At 38.4% G+C, this 16,076-nt stretch overlaps 1 protein-coding gene across 4 annotated transcripts in view; it reads right to left on the reverse strand.

Moving 5' to 3' along the window:
• CFAP69 (cilia and flagella associated protein 69) overlaps positions 1–10,126 on the reverse strand; it is a 30,347-nt gene extending 20,221 nt beyond the window's left edge. Inside the window, exons 1-8 of one of the 4 annotated variants that reach the window (XM_042801908.1) lie at positions 9,797–10,126; positions 9,452–9,514; positions 7,966–8,031; positions 6,808–6,917; positions 4,772–4,848; positions 3,252–3,350; positions 848–997; positions 546–723 (exon numbers count right to left, since the gene is read on the reverse strand). In XM_042801908.1, the coding sequence (XP_042657842.1) occupies positions 546–723; positions 848–997; positions 3,252–3,350; positions 4,772–4,848; positions 6,808–6,917; positions 7,966–8,031; positions 9,452–9,514; positions 9,797–9,949 (896 nt within the window). In that variant the 5' untranslated portion in view covers positions 9,950–10,126. The remainder of the gene's footprint in view (positions 1–545; positions 724–847; positions 998–3,251; positions 3,351–4,771; positions 4,849–6,807; positions 6,918–7,965; positions 8,032–9,451; positions 9,515–9,796) is intronic. The other 3 variants (XM_042801906.1, XM_042801907.1, XM_042801909.1) reach the window with 3 other exon arrangements.
• Positions 10,127–16,076: the final 5,950 nt, after the last annotated feature.

The following is a 16,076-nucleotide window of genomic DNA, read 5'->3' on the forward strand; positions in this document are numbered from 1 at the left end:
GAAAATGGTGCAATTAACTTATTCATCATACAAAGCAATATATAGGGCTATATAGGGCACTATGCAGTAGAGCACCTTTATCTCATTCTTGCCCTGTAACAGAAACAGCTGCTGGTAGATCACTGTGTTCATGAAATAAAGAGAGCCTTGAAAATTAAGTAGTTTTGAAGTTTACTGGATGTGCTTTTAGCTGCACCCTGGCCACTGAGTTTGTAAGATATGTGACAGGCATCTCTTATATCATATATAATTTCCTGGCATCTCAAAGGCCACAGTGTTATCTAACTTGCTGAAACAGAAACAGAATGCCTGAGGAGTCTAAGTAATGGGCTGCTTGTCTGTAAGGTCTGATCCAGCAGTGCTTCCATTTTGGAGAATCAGATGTGTTAATACTGAAAATTTAATGAGGACTTAATAATGAGATCTCCATTCCCCTTTTGTATTTTCTCTTGATTAATTTCAAACAAAATGCTATACAATAGCAATGCTTTTGACGTCTCCACAATTTCAGTATTCTACAATATAAAATGCTTCCCTGTACTTACTGTACACATTCCAAGCTACTGAGCTGATCAACAACTTCTTCTTTTGAGGTGTTTTCTAACAAGTTCCATAGGATTTCTGAGGAGCGGAACACCAGCTGTCCTGAGGGATCAACACCATTTAGATACAAACAGAGTCTGCTGGCTGCTTGGGCCTTCATCATAAGTCTGCAATTTACTCCTGAAATTATGAAAATCTGAATAATTAATTCCCTGCAGGACAGTAATTGTTTTAGGCATGTTCAGAGAACAAATGATCTAAGATCAGAAGTAATGAGATTGCTGAAAGAACAGTTTGTACTGACCAGAGCTGGAGAGATGCTGGAGAGCTTTAAGTACCCACAACTTCTCAGTAAGTCGATTTTCAACTAATGCTAGTGATAAAACCAGAGTTTCTGCTAATCCTCCTAATTCAGCCATCTGAATTTTATAGTTTGCACTTGTTGGCTGGTAGCCTGCACATACAATAGCTTTAGTTATAATACAGTAAATATTCAGAATTTTAGTTACTTCATAAAATATTCATCCTTATACAAGAAAGGATTGAGAACCGAGTATCATTATTTCCTTGGTCCTAAAACCAATTTAAAAAAAAATTTAATAAACAACAAGGGCTGCTTTTCTTATATCTGAGTATTAATAGTGACTAAAGCATATCCAACACACCCACAAGAAGACTAAAATGCTATATAAACAAATTAATTGCTTCCTAGAATTTACAGAATGAAAGAACAAGCAGGGTTACGGAGATGTGAAAAACCTTCTTAGGGTCATGCAATAAGTTTGCTAGAAAACTAATGCCTTTTATTATCCTATTACTTAAAATATGTGAATCTAACCTTTGATTTATAAGCTTGCCCTTCTAATGTGTCTCTGGTTTTACTTTTGTATTTCATCACTGAATTACATGGGAAGGGGAAGCATTAAGAAAATAAATTTATATATGCTAACTCATGAAAGTAAAATTTAGCTTAAAAAATATATATATCAAATCACATGAAATGCAGGACTGATAAATGCAGATCATGCACATGGTGAAACGAGTCTTAACTAAGCATAAATTCTGAAAGGCTCTAAATTAGTATTACTTTATGGGTAACAGAACTCTGCAGGATCAAACTTTGGCAGTATTTACATATATGCCTAGAGATGAAGAATTCACTTAAAAAAATCAGACTGAAATACATTCTTCATTTTTGACATAACATATCTTATTTTCTAAATCTGGTGAAGAATAAAATCCCTCAGTATTTAACATGAACTTTTTTCTTTTATTCCCCTTACTTTTACTAAGGACCTTAAAGATTATCTATTCCCAACCCTCCTGCCCCGGGCAGGGACACCTTCCCCCAGCCCAGGTTGCTCAAAGCCCCGTCCAACCTGGCCTTGAACCCTTCCAGGGAGGGGGCAGCCACAGCTGCTCTGGGCACCCTGTGCCAGTGCCTCACCACCCTCATAGTGAAAAATTTCTTCCTTTCATCTAATACTCTCAGTTTAAAACCATTACCCCTCGCCCTATTACTACATGCCCTTGTGAAAAGTCCTTCTCCACCTTTCCTGTAGCCCCCTTTCAGTACTGGAAAGCCATTAGAAGGTCTCCCCAGAGCCTTCTCTTCTCTGGGCTGAACAACCCCAACTTTCTCATCCTGCCCTCACAGGAGAGGTGCTCCAGACCCCTGATCATTCACTTATCTTGATGGAACTACTTACAGATATACAATTAAATGCACACATAGCTGCTTGCAGGATTTAAGTCTTGTTTTTAAGGTAAAAACAGATTTATACGCTTTCATATTTCTAGAATCTTGTGAGGACTGTTGCAGCTGCAGCTTCTTTAGGTGTCCTAAAATAAATGAAAACTAGCAAGAGGACACAGGAACCAGTGTCACGGTCTAGGAACACAGCAAGGGAGCACACTGACATCCAGCATGCTCCCTCACCTGTACTCTGGATCCACACTGTGACAAAGTTAAATCTGTAGCTTGGCTGACTATAAATCTAGTGCTGTCTCACAGCATGTGATCCTGTGCCCCTCTAGGAGGGGACCCATGACTGACTTTGCCTGCTAACAGCCTCTGGCACCACCATAAGGGTCAAAGGAATAAGTAGGCGTGGGTTCTGACAACAGTTTGCACGCCTGTCCATAATACCAGAGGATCATGCTTGACCTCATATGCAGCCATCATCAGCCTCTTTCTGCAGAGTCAAGTGACACAATTTATTCAAAGCCTACGCTCAAATGTGTCCATATAATATGAACCCAATCAAATTTAGATGGGCTCAGATCTATCCCTCACAAGCAATGCAGGTGAAACCAGAGCTGCTTCTCTCCAGGCTACATATACAAAGCTGAAAATTACATTTCCCTTCTTAGAATTCTGATCCTAACTACTCTTTCTTCCTCCGTTATCCACGTTTCAGAGAATCTGTGACTACTTCATATTTTCTGGATACTATTTAATACTAATCCTATAAATGTAGTAATTAATTCCTTGTACATAGATTAACTAATTTCAGATTTTGAGTACGCATTTCTATAAAAACATGTTAATTGCACATTTGACAATGCTGCATATTTAATACATGAGATACAGTAACTATAATTATAAAGATAAATTAAAATGCATAGCTAATTAAAAGCACCATTACAAAGTAACTGGGATCATAAACACTTGATTTCTTGTGACACTTCAAAATACTGTGCTTTACCTGAAAGCAGTCTTCTCGGTAGCTCCATATTATAAAAGCTAACAACACATTTACAGATTTGTATTCTAACTTGAGATCTTGGTACCCTCATCAAATAACCTGTCAGAAACAAAAAAAAAATGTAATTTAGAAAGTTTATAATTTTTTTAGAAAGCAATCTTAACAGTTTTATTTACAGTACTTAGTGTTTCCTTTGGTCATACCCCCTACAAAACTGTGATTTTATGCAAAGTTTGATTATAAAATACTCAAGGAACGGGGACTCCCACACTGAAGAGGAAAAAGGGGTCTTGGAAGAGTAGCATAAAGTTAATCAAAAAGTGACCTCCTCTGCTTTACGGCTACAGACCATAAAGACTGGATGTTATTCCAGAAGTTGTGGAATTCAGAAGCAAGCTACTACACTCGGCTGTTGTCATCACTACCATGTCAGAAACTCTGTTTCTAGCAGACGTGATAAGACATAAAGGGAGTACAGAAACAGATCCTTTTCCACAAGATAAAGAGAATTTCATGGAGAGCTAGCAGTGCCTAACATGGATAACATAAACAATCTTTTAGATTTTAGTGTCTTTTTGGACATGCCATTCTACAGAGAATCAAGAACTATCTGAAACCAGGAGGCAATTCTGCTATCTACTTGGACCTGTGAAAATAAAGACTTCTAAAAATATTTTTTTTCTGACCCATTTCAAGGATAATCTTTTATTCTTATGTGACAGGCTGATTGTGCTACCTCCTTACCACTTAAATCTGACCATTAAGTGAGCTGATATATTACTCCTGTTCTGTTCTGAATCCTTTCTGACCTACAGTGCTTGCAGTATTTCCTTTGAAAATCACAAATATGACATGCAAGGTTGTAAAAAGGTATTTTGGTACTAAGAGGTCCAGTGACATTAAGTCATGAACTTCAACACTCTTTCCTCAACAGGTCTCTTAAAGCAGATTTCTGAATGATAGAAGCTCATGATGCAGATGCAGCAGGAGGCTGAAGTCAGAAACTGCTGCTCCTAGTAAGGCATGGCACTAAACTGACTTGTATTCTGCCTTTGAAGGTGACAGGTCTCAGGTTTTTGGGTTTTGAAGGTTTGAGCTGGGAGTCAGGAGTTACTGTTTCTCACTTGTTTCTTCCATTTGGTTTCAAAGAAGCAGGAAGGATACATGTTACCCTTATCCCAAGCTTCTGTTTATAGTAATACACCCCTTTTTCAGAGCGAAATGAAAGGAAGCAGGCTATACACTGGTTTAGTTCTTCAGCTGTACTGATAAAGTTATCCTATGTAGTTTCTGACATTGGCAAATAGGTAATTTTGCTAGCTAATCTGCTGGTTAGCTGCACAGAAAAATAAGAATGGTTTCTAATATTAAAAAGTAGAGAGGACTGAATGAATGATTGAAAGAAATGACTTACATTTACTAAGAAGGTAACAAGAAATTAAAATCGTGCTAACAATAAAAAAGTTAATTTTATTATGGCATCGTAATCATTTTATTGTGGCATATCAGTTTACACTCACCCAGTTGTGCAATGGATTTTGAAACTGTCACAGAATAGCTTACTTCATCGCATAATTTCTTTTTTTGAAATGGTAACCTGCAAAATTAAATTTAAAAATACTACAACTATTCTTAAAACACTGTAGAAGAACAGTTTAACCAATTCACCAGAAAATCTCAATAGTTTTTCTCTTATTCTTTGACATTTTTTGCAAATATAGACACTTTTTCCAGGATGAATACATTCTTTGCAGTGCTGATTCTACACTGAAAGTTCCAGTTCCATAATCTGGCAATTACATTTTGGCAATTAGTGGTATATATTCATAGATAATATTTTCATAATTCATATTCAATGCAGTAAGAAATACTGAATAAAAAAATGTCATTTAAATGTGGAAGATTAAATCCTGGAACCTAGGCATTATCAGGCTATTGCAGAGCTAGACTATGCATAGACATGTGCAGAGATGGAAAAAAAGGATCGTATCCCTGGGTAAGACCTCTTGAAATGGCTAAAAATAAAACTAATAAACTGACTCCAAATAGCCCAATGACAAATTTATTTTTAAAAACAGGATATTAAGAAATATTCAATAACATTTGCAAAATACTCAGATATGACATAAACAAGTAAGTGCTAAAAATTCTGTAACAGTAAACATTACAATATTATGCTATGGTCTCTGCAGCTCATAGCGTAGAAGCAGATTTCCAGTAGGCTTACCTCTGTAAACACAGACAGATAAAAAGAAAGGAGAAAGCACATAATGGAATAAACAGGGGAAAAAGAGAAGAATTGGACACTGAAAAAAAAAAGTGGGAAGAAGACAGGTAAACAGAAGCAGTTAAGGAAGAGTGGAAAATTTTACTACAGGAGTTCTGGTATCTGAAAGGAAATTTTAAATAACAGCTCCTCCCTCTAGTTACAGGATTGTCTTTGTCACATGAAGTAGCAGTGAATTGTGGTAGAATTTCCATAGTACAGAAAATAAAGCAAAACCCAAAGGTGCAATCTTCCAAAATATATTTATTGCAGAAACCACAATTATTGCTGAACTGATGTAAGAGATTAAAAGTCTTACTCACAACTACACTTTATTGACTTTATACACTCATTATCAGTTTTGTCATACTTCTGCCAAACAGCAAATACGAAACTTTGTGATGTACCTTCTCATTCTCCACTGTGTGGCAGCAAAGGAAAGCAGTACGACTGATGGTGCTCAGGGAACTGAAAGATTCAGCTGAGAAGTTCTATGTTTATTAAACAACAGCTGAGAGGAAGCTATGTAAAAACCTATTTGAATATCTGGTTTACTATGCAACTCATATTCTGTCTGGCAGAATCTTTCCCTTTCTTACTCTGATTATAATCAAATACAGGAGTAACTGTAGTTACAAGCATTCCAAAAGTAACTTTATTAAATTATTGAGGAGGAGAAAACTACTGACAAGTGTGGATAACACCTAAATTCTATTCTACAAATAATTTAAATTACAGTATGACAATGAAGATGCCCAAAAGTTCATGCAATAAGTTTTTAAAGTAATTATAAATCCCAAATCCTGCAATTGTGGTTCTTTCTCTTCTGCAGTATGACTTGTCATTTTGTAAAGCTTACCTTCAGGTATTTAAGAGTCTTTGTGTCACCTCAGGATTTTAAACTCACTTAGAGAGTTTGTTTGAAACAGCAAGACATACTTCAGCAGGACTTAGTTGCTGAACTGTTTGAGGCAACCTACCCAGACAATAAGACACCTTGGGGAACTTTGCTTCCAAGCAAGCTGGGGCCAATTACAATACAGTTTTGAATGACATAATAGGTAGCTCCACAGATACTGAACTGCTGAAATGGGTCTCTCCTTCATGCCAACAGAAACTGGACTCCAGGAAAACACAGTTCATGAAAAGGAAGGTTGAAATAATAGATGCCTTGCAGATATAGATGCCTTGTAGACAGATGCTGTATGGATATGTTGGTTGCCTTAGAAAACGTACAAACATGTTAATAAGCAGTGTTTAAATCTCTAAAAGAAGGGCTGAAGTACTTACCCACATAATTTAATAAGGTCACATAAAGGCTCAGTGAAAGCTTCTTGTTCATTTATTTTTTCTGCACACAGGTTAAGAATTTCAATTATTTGTGCTAAATCCTTAAGGGGCTTTTAATTTAAAGTTAAGGAAATCAGATTGTTTGTACTGCTATGAATAAGTAGAAAAAGTTGAAAACTGTATTTAACATCAAAGATACAATCAAGAAAAAACAAGGCCAATGCTTTCAAAGTTAGAAGTCTAAAATTAAGCATATGAGTCAATACTTCAGCTTTTCTAAGCAGTCTTACTTCTACAGAAGTACAACTCTTGCAAATCTGATTTAGCTTTATCAGCTGAACTCACTGGAAGTTCAGCACTGAATATCTAAAAACATAGGATGAAAAGTTTTTGCATCACAGTGTCAGATTTACCTATCTAGATTCTGAGACAGCCTTGAGGGATTTAAATTATTTCCTACTCTAGTCCCGAGTAACTAACTAAACTTTGAAAATCTGGGCATATTGAGATTATCTAATTTAGGGTCAAGGCACAAAATCAAAACTGAACAGATCACTGAGACTGAGAAGTTACTACCAATCCACTGACTCATGGAAACTGCCTGTTAAGTACTTAGCCACAACTCAATTGTGAAGTAATGTGATAGCATAAATCACCGTGGCAACTGTATGAAATTAATCACACTTTTCCGTGAGCCCATACCCTCCCTAGTACTTCTAATTATTGAAAGCCTTTCAATTTGTAATGTAAATAGGAAAAATGTTTCAAAAAAATTAGTCTGACTTATTTTTCTTCAAAATGCCTCCTCACTGGAAGTCATTCCTATTTTATCTGCTGATTCTTAAGTAGTGGAAATTATTATGCTTGTCTACTCTGAGTTGAAAGTACACTAATTATATCTTGAACACCTTCAATCACTGTAGAGGTGAGATCCCTCTACTGAATTTTGTAGCAAATTAATCTAGCGTCCAAGAATCTTGTTAACCTACCAACCTTGGCTGTGTGTGCAAAAGAAGCCCAATGATGAGAACGTATGTGGACCATCACTGCTCTCCATGTAGAAGCACAGCACATCATAAAACACTTTGCTGAAAAGTCAGAGTATTATCACACATAAAACACCATGACTTCAAAATTCTACAGCGGGAAAAAGGATACAACCCCATTTTCAAAACACTTGAATACCTTCTTGAGAGTTTTCAGCTGCTCTTTTTCCAAATCTTTCTTAAGTAAAAGAATTAAAAGCAGGTTTTAATTAAAGTTTGCCTTAGAACATTAAATTATGTTTATCCCCTCTTAAATTTAAATGAAAGAGGAAACCAGATTAAAAAATCACAAGACACAATGAAATTCTGTGAGTGCTTTGCAGCAGGATTAGCTCCTTGATCAAGCCATTTCTAAGTATGGAGTCTGTGCTTTTGTAACTGAACAGGCTTTATAAAACCCCTATCTTTCGTTCAAATGTGTGGGCTCTCTTAAATTCTTTTGGATTCTGTGTCAGACAAATAAGAAAACCAAACCTATATCACACATGACATAAATGTATAAAAATGTAAATTTAAGTGGCCTAGAGTGGAGCTCTGCCACCACTAGGAAACAGTCTGCAAACAGGAAGTTGAAAACAACTGAACTGAGGATATGTCAGGGTGTATCAGTGATATGCAGCATTAATTCCAGCTTTTCTGAGCACCTCCACGCTGGGTGAGAGCACTGCAATTTGAGGCAGGCCAGAAAGTTGTTTCAGGAATCTACAAGCCCAGAATCCCAAGGGCATTTTACCATATATCTTATACTCTCCAGAGAAGCAGTAAATAATATAATCCAGTACATTCTTCTTCAGTAAATTTACTCTATCAGCTCTGTATCAAAAGGGGGTGGGGGGAAAGGACATGAAAAAAAAAAAATGATATGAACTACTTGTCTGTGGGTCATTACCTTAAAATGTGGTATGTTTAATTGAGTTTTGTTTTAAGAATACAAATTATTAGTTTTTTAGATTAGAAATAACTGATGACTTAGTGAATTTAGTCTGCCAAATCTTCTTCTGGAGACCAAAAACAGTCTGTGGAAGTCCATCAGATTATGCTTTCCTGTGTGCCTAGGTAGTCAGTCATATTTGTTCCTCAACACTGAACTTCGTATATTTCTCCTTCCTTTAAAATCACCTCCACAGCGAAATGTTAGCAGTTAACTTGGGCAATTACATAAATTCCTGACATACTTTCAGTGACTGTATTTCTGTTTCTCAGCTGTAAGTTTCAGTGCTCTAAAACTCCCAGATAAGATAGACATTTTGCATGTCTAGTTTTTAAATGCACATGCTTTTGTCTTTTTTTTTTTTTCCTGGAAATGTGCCTGTGTGAGGACGTACTGGATTATACATACATATATATATGTATATAAAATATATGCATACATATATATATATATGGAGGGTTTTAATATAAAACCGTAATTGATATCATTCTCTATTATAATTACCATTTTTAGAAGACATGTTCAAATACTTCAGTCTTGTGCTCTGTAGCCCCAGCCACCAGTGTCATCTGGTTTATTTAGGGCGGGTACTAAATTGTATAAACCATTTTTCTAAGCCTCATTACTACCTGTGTAACTGAAATCACGAAGTATCATGCTTACTTACTGAGTCTGAATCTTCGAGTAGTCTGATGACGTGATTCAGATCCACTGATCTTAACTGTGTATCCTGGAAAAGTCATGCTTTTTAACTTTTTTTTTTTTTTTTTTTTGACTGTGCTTTACAAGTGCTTAAACCTTACAATATAAAAATGTCGCGTTGAACTAACATGCATCAACCCACGGGCGGGTAAATCCCGGCCGTGTGCGGAGCACAACCCGGGGCTTGTTCTCAACCCGATGTCGCGGCCCGGCCCGGGCAGGGCAGAGCAGGCCAGGGAGGCGCCTCCCGGCCGGCGCTGGCTGCAGGCGGCGGGGCTGGGGGGTGACTCCCGGCCGCGGGGGAGCTCACCTGCACGGCGCCGAGGTCCGCGCCGGCGTCTGAGGCGTTCCTGCGCCGCTCCCTGCCGCAGCGAGAGGGGCCGGAGGCCGGCGACAGCGCCGGGGAGCGGGCCGGGGATCGGGCGGGCCCCCGTGCGGCGGCGGGTTCGGCCAGGGAGGACATGGCCCCGGCCCGCCGGCGGCACCAGCGCGGCCCCGCGCCGTTGCCATGGGAGTGGGGCGGTGCCACCTCCCGGCGCCGGGGCCCGGGCCCAGGCCCGCCGCGGCCTGGCGTGCGTCCGTCCGCCCGGCGGCGGGCAGCGGGGTCCCGCCGGCCTGGGGGGTGCGCGCCCCGTGTGCTCCCGCGGCCTGCCCGCCCCACTCCTGCCCCATTCCCGTGCTACATCCCTGCACCTCTGCCGCCACACCCGTGTGTCACGCCCTCCTCCACCCTGCCATTTCACGGCCTGTTATAAACCACTTCCTCGGCGAGAAGAGCATTTCCCCACGCTTGTGCAGCCCGGAGCCTGGGATTTTCCCACTTGCTGGGGCGCTGGAAGAGAGAGGCTGGTCGTTCTGTCACTGCTGATCATGAAAAATTCCAGGATGAGTGACCATCATGACAAACCCTAGTGCAGATGGGACAGTCCTGGCTGCGGTAGCCTGGCTGCGGGGAGGAGGGGGAGAGGAGTCTCTTCTCTGCATAGACCAGTGAAAAACAGATGACTAACGCCATAATAAAGGCAAGAAGCATAAGGGAATTTGGATATTTTCTACGTGTTCAATTCATCCCTAGATTTGTTATGGCGTCTCTCAGCTGCTAGCACAGCTCCTCCTGTGGGGACACATGCACACCAAAGGGGTGCGCAGTCGTGTTCTGAAATGCTGTCTCCAGGATGGGAGCATGGCTGAGCACGTCAACACCAAACTGCCTGGGAATACCGGGCTGGCCCTTTGCTGGGTTTATGCTTGGGGGAGGAGAGCTGGGTATCCACAAGTGGCTGCAGCAAAAGGTGTCACCTCTTGGTGTGGTGGCAGGCTCTCCGCTGGGCTGCTCGCTTCAGCTGCCCTTGGTACGGTTTGGATACGCTTTGGACACACTTTAGACAAGCTGCGCATACACAACTTTGGAGATGCACATATCCCACGTCTTTGGCTGAAGGCACTGTTGATATCAACTTGTTTTCAGATAGTTTTTGACTCTTGTGGTTCCAAAGAAACATTTGAATATGTGAATAAATTTATTAAATGCTAAGATAGCTGTTTGAATCTCCAGCCAGCTTTTATAGGAAAAGAAGTGATTGATAACTGAAACAAGAAAGAAACCTTTATGGCTCCAACTATAACCAACACAGTTCTTAATTTCAGTCTTCCCAGCTTGCATGCTACACCCCTCCCATTTCATACCTGCCTTCTTCAGAAATAAGTAAGATGCACGTTATGTTTAGTACTCACATGTGCTGTACAGTTCTCCCATCAAAGGGAAAATACACAGTACCGCATGTACGCATACACACTTTGCATTTTGTAGTTCATCCTGTATACAACTCCAAAATGATAGCAAAAATACAGCCTAGCAGAGAATGAGACTCTAGTTTGGAAAACACAATGGCAGGACCTGCAGGACATTATAGTGCAGTCACCTAATGCGACGATGCCAGTCCTGGGGCTGGTGTTTGACCCTTTTCATTCATCCCTGTATACACATCTCTCCATTTGTCTAACCATTATACTTCCATGTTGTACTTAAACATTTGTTTCTGTGAACATTCTCAGTAGCTGTCTTGTATCTGAGCCTATACTGGATGGAACAAGATTTTTTATTAAGGACTTGAGATGGATTGTATTGACAGCGTTTACAGGTCTGCAAGCAGTTAGCACCGAACAAACTATATTATATACCTTTTTGCTTGGTGCCCAGAGACTTACTGAAGTTGTATTTATTCAAAGTTTTTAAGCTTACGTGTTAAAAAAAAAAAAAAAAAAAGCACTAAAATTTAATTTTATTGTGGCTTAAGTGGTTTTAAGTTCTGTTGCTTGTGTTTTGAATGACAAATGTATAGGGAAACATACCTAAATTGGGCAACTTAGTCTGTAAATTATAAGCTTAGGTCACATGCCATTTGTTGGCTGACTGTTCCAAAGATCATATTGCAAAGCCCCACTTGTTCACTGTGCACCTTCTTCATAAATGAAGCTTTTAAAAATGGGGATGAAAGCTGCACTGTGCAAGTTTGACTACAGGGATTCTGCTGCCCTTTGCAAATGGCAAACATCCATCCTCAAAAACCTGCAATCAACTGTGAAAATATTTACTTAATAGTCTTCTGCCCCAAACAGGCTTATACTGTAGTTTTATCACATCTACTTCTTCCATTGGTAACAAATAACATTGGAGACATCAAGGCTATAGTACCTTCTGAGAGTATTAATTCACACACATTAAATGATAAAACTTAAAAAATGCTAAGAAATATGTTTTAAAAGTAGACTTGGTATAGAGAAGATATCTGTTCTGACTGAGGATAAACTCTTTTGGTGTGAAGAGACATTTCAGCAAACTCTATTCTTGAGGTAAAGTTAAATTTCATAAAACAAGAGGACTGTGTAGTCAAACGCATAGGGGACAGCTGTGCATTAGCAGATCAAGGTTCCGTATCTATGTCTGACATTAATCTCCTGTTGACTTTGCCGAGCGAATCATTTCCTCTACCACTCTGTATTTGCTGTCTTACAAATTAGGTTGCAAGCTTTTGAAGGACAATTATTCAGTATAGGATATACCTTTCATGGGCTGCCATGGAGGTCTCCAGCCCCAGCCAAGTGATGTCCTTTCCATAGCTGGATTGAACCTGTAGATTTTTTCCAAAGCCACCTGCACAGTTTACTAAATACGACACTGAGTTCTTTACAGACAGAAATCAGACTCTTCTAAGAATCAGTCTGTTGACTCCTTGCCTTCATTTGCATTGCCATTTCTTTTTTGGCCAGTAGAAAGGGAAAAAAGAAGGGGAGGCATAGGAACAGGAGAGTACAGAACTGTCCTGCCAGACCTCCTGTGTTTGATGTCCACAGAAAAAAGAAAAGACCTGTGAAGAGGCTGCCAATAAACTCAACCTCAAACCTGTAAGTCAACAGAGCTTCCATCATCTGCATTTACCTGCCTACAGTATTAAAATAGAGTGTTCATGTCATTGGGTGGTAGGGATTTGAGGGGCACTTTCATGCTGATCTTTATTGTTGTAAAGAAATGTAGTAAGTCACATTGGACAGAACTTACACTTTTGTATAGTACAAGGTACAGCTGGACAAAGGTGTAAGTTTGGGGCCCCAGCTGCCAGCATAGTATCAACACTCAATAAAACAAGCTCTGTGATACAGAGAAACAGGGTGAGATTTTAAAAAAGCTAAGAAGAGACAGATGTCAAGGACCAAAACATTACTGTTACATCAGGCATGGCACAAACAGATATGAAATAGTCCGAATTTTAAAAATACATAAATTCCATTTGGGAATCTGGGAAGGCTATGTGACTTAATGGGAAAGCAATGCGAATCCTGTCAGCTTCACTGACTCATGCATCTTGACTTCTCTGAACTCAGAACAGTTTATGCTGCTGACCTCTAGTTAAGCAGGATTTCACCTCTCATGCATTCTTTTCCTCTTTCCTCTATTGTAGTTCTCTTCAGAAAAAGGTTATTTATTTCCAAATGAAGGATTGCAAAGTGGTTGATCTGTTTTTCTCATGTAAACAGCAATGCTTTCTCTCACACACAACCAAACAGGAAGAGTGTCTCCACCTGGCAAACTTACTTGTGTCTAGCAGTCTCATTTTTGCCAAACTTTTTGTTTGTTGAATGAAAAGTGGACTGAATATATGCTCATGGTACTGCAGTGTTCACTCTGTGTTCTGAAAACATGGAGAATACCTTACACTAGGATATGTGATATAGCTTTCCACTGTGTCTGTGTGAAACATCTGTTATCCAGCTATTGCTAAAGAAACAAATTGCCCTTCAGATTTTTTTTTATGAACTCACATTCAAGTTCTACCTCTCAGAGAAAATGTTGATCAGAGCACACATGTATTATAAAGAAAAGCAAGCTAAGAATTATTATGCATAAGCACAGAGGAAAAAGCCAAATACCTGACATTGACTTTTTATTGATTTTTGTGTAAAACACAGTCTATGGAAAAATAGATGAAAGCATTACTAGTAATTTATAATAGCCCTGTTCAGAGAGACAGCACAAACAAATTGACAAACACAACTGCACAGAGAATATTGCACATGGGAGACATACTATGCTCACTGCAAGACACTGTCAGTGAGGCATGAGAAACAATATGACAGAGATCACTGTTCAAGTCAGTTCAATGTGTCACTTATTTCAAAGGCAGTAAACTAATTAGTTCAAACAGTGTCATATACTGATACAATATCTGTACTAGTAACATTACTTATTACATTGATAGAAAATACTGCAGGATGAACAGCCAAGAAATCAAAAACTTGTGTATTAGGAGATGCACCGTTTGAAAGGAACTATGCATATGCATCTATTACCACTGCATATATGAAAATATTATACTGAAAAAAATCTATCTAATTTTTATGCATCTGATATATCTAACTTTCAGAGGAAATCTTCATGTTCAGAGGAAAAGCTGTTTCCTAACATTCAGAAAGCGTTCAGAAAGCTGTTCCCTAATTATATTCATACCTGTGAAATTTATAGCCACTTGGGAACTCATTGCCTTATATTAATTAATAATTCTTCTTAGTGCAAGTTTGGCAGCATGTATAGCTAATAGCAAATAGACACACACAGAGACACACTATTTTATAGGCAATTAATGCCAAATAAAAACACAAATGTACTTTCTCATGTTGGCACATCATATAACGCACAATGTTGGAACAAAAAGTTAAACATGGCACCAATTCACAGTAACCATCACCACAAGTTAGATATGCAAAGAACTTGCAAGACAATTACAAAATAATTAATTTCTAAATAATTCAAGAACATGGGTAGTTAATTGCCACAGTTAATAGAATCGTAAGATAAAATTAAAAGACACATATGGAACCTGTAGCAGAACTGCATTTTAGACAATGTTAAGAAAGAATACCTTAATATCCATAGAAAACAAATAACCTGTTGCTAAATACACAGAGGTCTCCATTTTCTAATATGATGTGTACAGTTCTGTATTACATATTAAGCACTATTTTTTTTTTACTGAACCGTAATGAAGAGAAATAGAGTTTATTTCATTACTCACTTTTCATTAGGCAGTAAGCAATTTATATAAAGCTACACAAAAATATTTTTATAGCAGGCTATGCCTCAAAATATGTATTTATTCTCCTAAGTAACTAAGATGTCTAAATGAATTTAGTTGTTTGTATTTAGGCAATCAAAACTAAACTTTAAGCCTCAGGTCTTTTCCTGATGAGAAGTCCTAATTTCTTCTATAGAGATCAATGTGTTTGATCACATGAATAAAGACTCCTTATTGTGACTGAACATAGGTGTGATGTGATACATAATGTGTAGCAAATGCACGAGTGTCATTTTACTTGCAGACTTAATGTGCAGACTTGTTAGAGTGAATGGGTCCTTAAAGAACACTACAAAATATTAAATCACAGGTCAATTTGTTATTCCTGTTACGAGTAGATACATGGCCTAATGGGAAACCATCTGTCATTTTGTATCACAAACATTTCACAAAATGTCTTCATATAGTTGATCTAAAAATATCATCTATTTATTAATACTTCAATATTTCAGCCTTTCCAGTAGCTTACAAAATCAAAACACATTTTTAATTTTCTACACACACAGTCTGAAAAAAAGAACAACACATCATTACTCTCCTCAGACAGCTTGGCAGTTCATAATTTAACAGTTTAAACATTCTTGAAGAAATTTAATGATGAAATAGCTTTTTGCATAGGAAAGAGGGCCAATACATTTCTGTATATACTGTCAGTGGTTGCATTACAGTACAATACATGTGGACTTTGACAGTAGTTTTCATTTAGTACAGTATCTTAGTTCTGCAACCTTATTATTATTGCGTCAAACAAATTAGATAATTGCAGGGAACGTGAATGTTAATTACCTACTACAGAAGTGTAGAACTACTGTAAAATAATAGCAGCATATTCAGTTTTGAAACGTAATCAGATTGTCAACAGTAATGGTTTCTGCCCTAAATTTGTTCAGTGGTATGAAATTCTGCTCTCAGTTAGACCATCCCATTCTAGTGATTTTAATCAGGTTTCGTGCACAGGAT

The sequence above is a fragment of the Tyto alba genome, unplaced genomic scaffold (genome assembly GCF_018691265.1).
Source record: "Tyto alba isolate M040663 unplaced genomic scaffold, T.alba_DEE_v4.0 Super-Scaffold_38, whole genome shotgun sequence".
Lineage (NCBI taxonomy): Eukaryota > Metazoa > Chordata > Aves > Strigiformes > Tytonidae > Tyto > Tyto alba.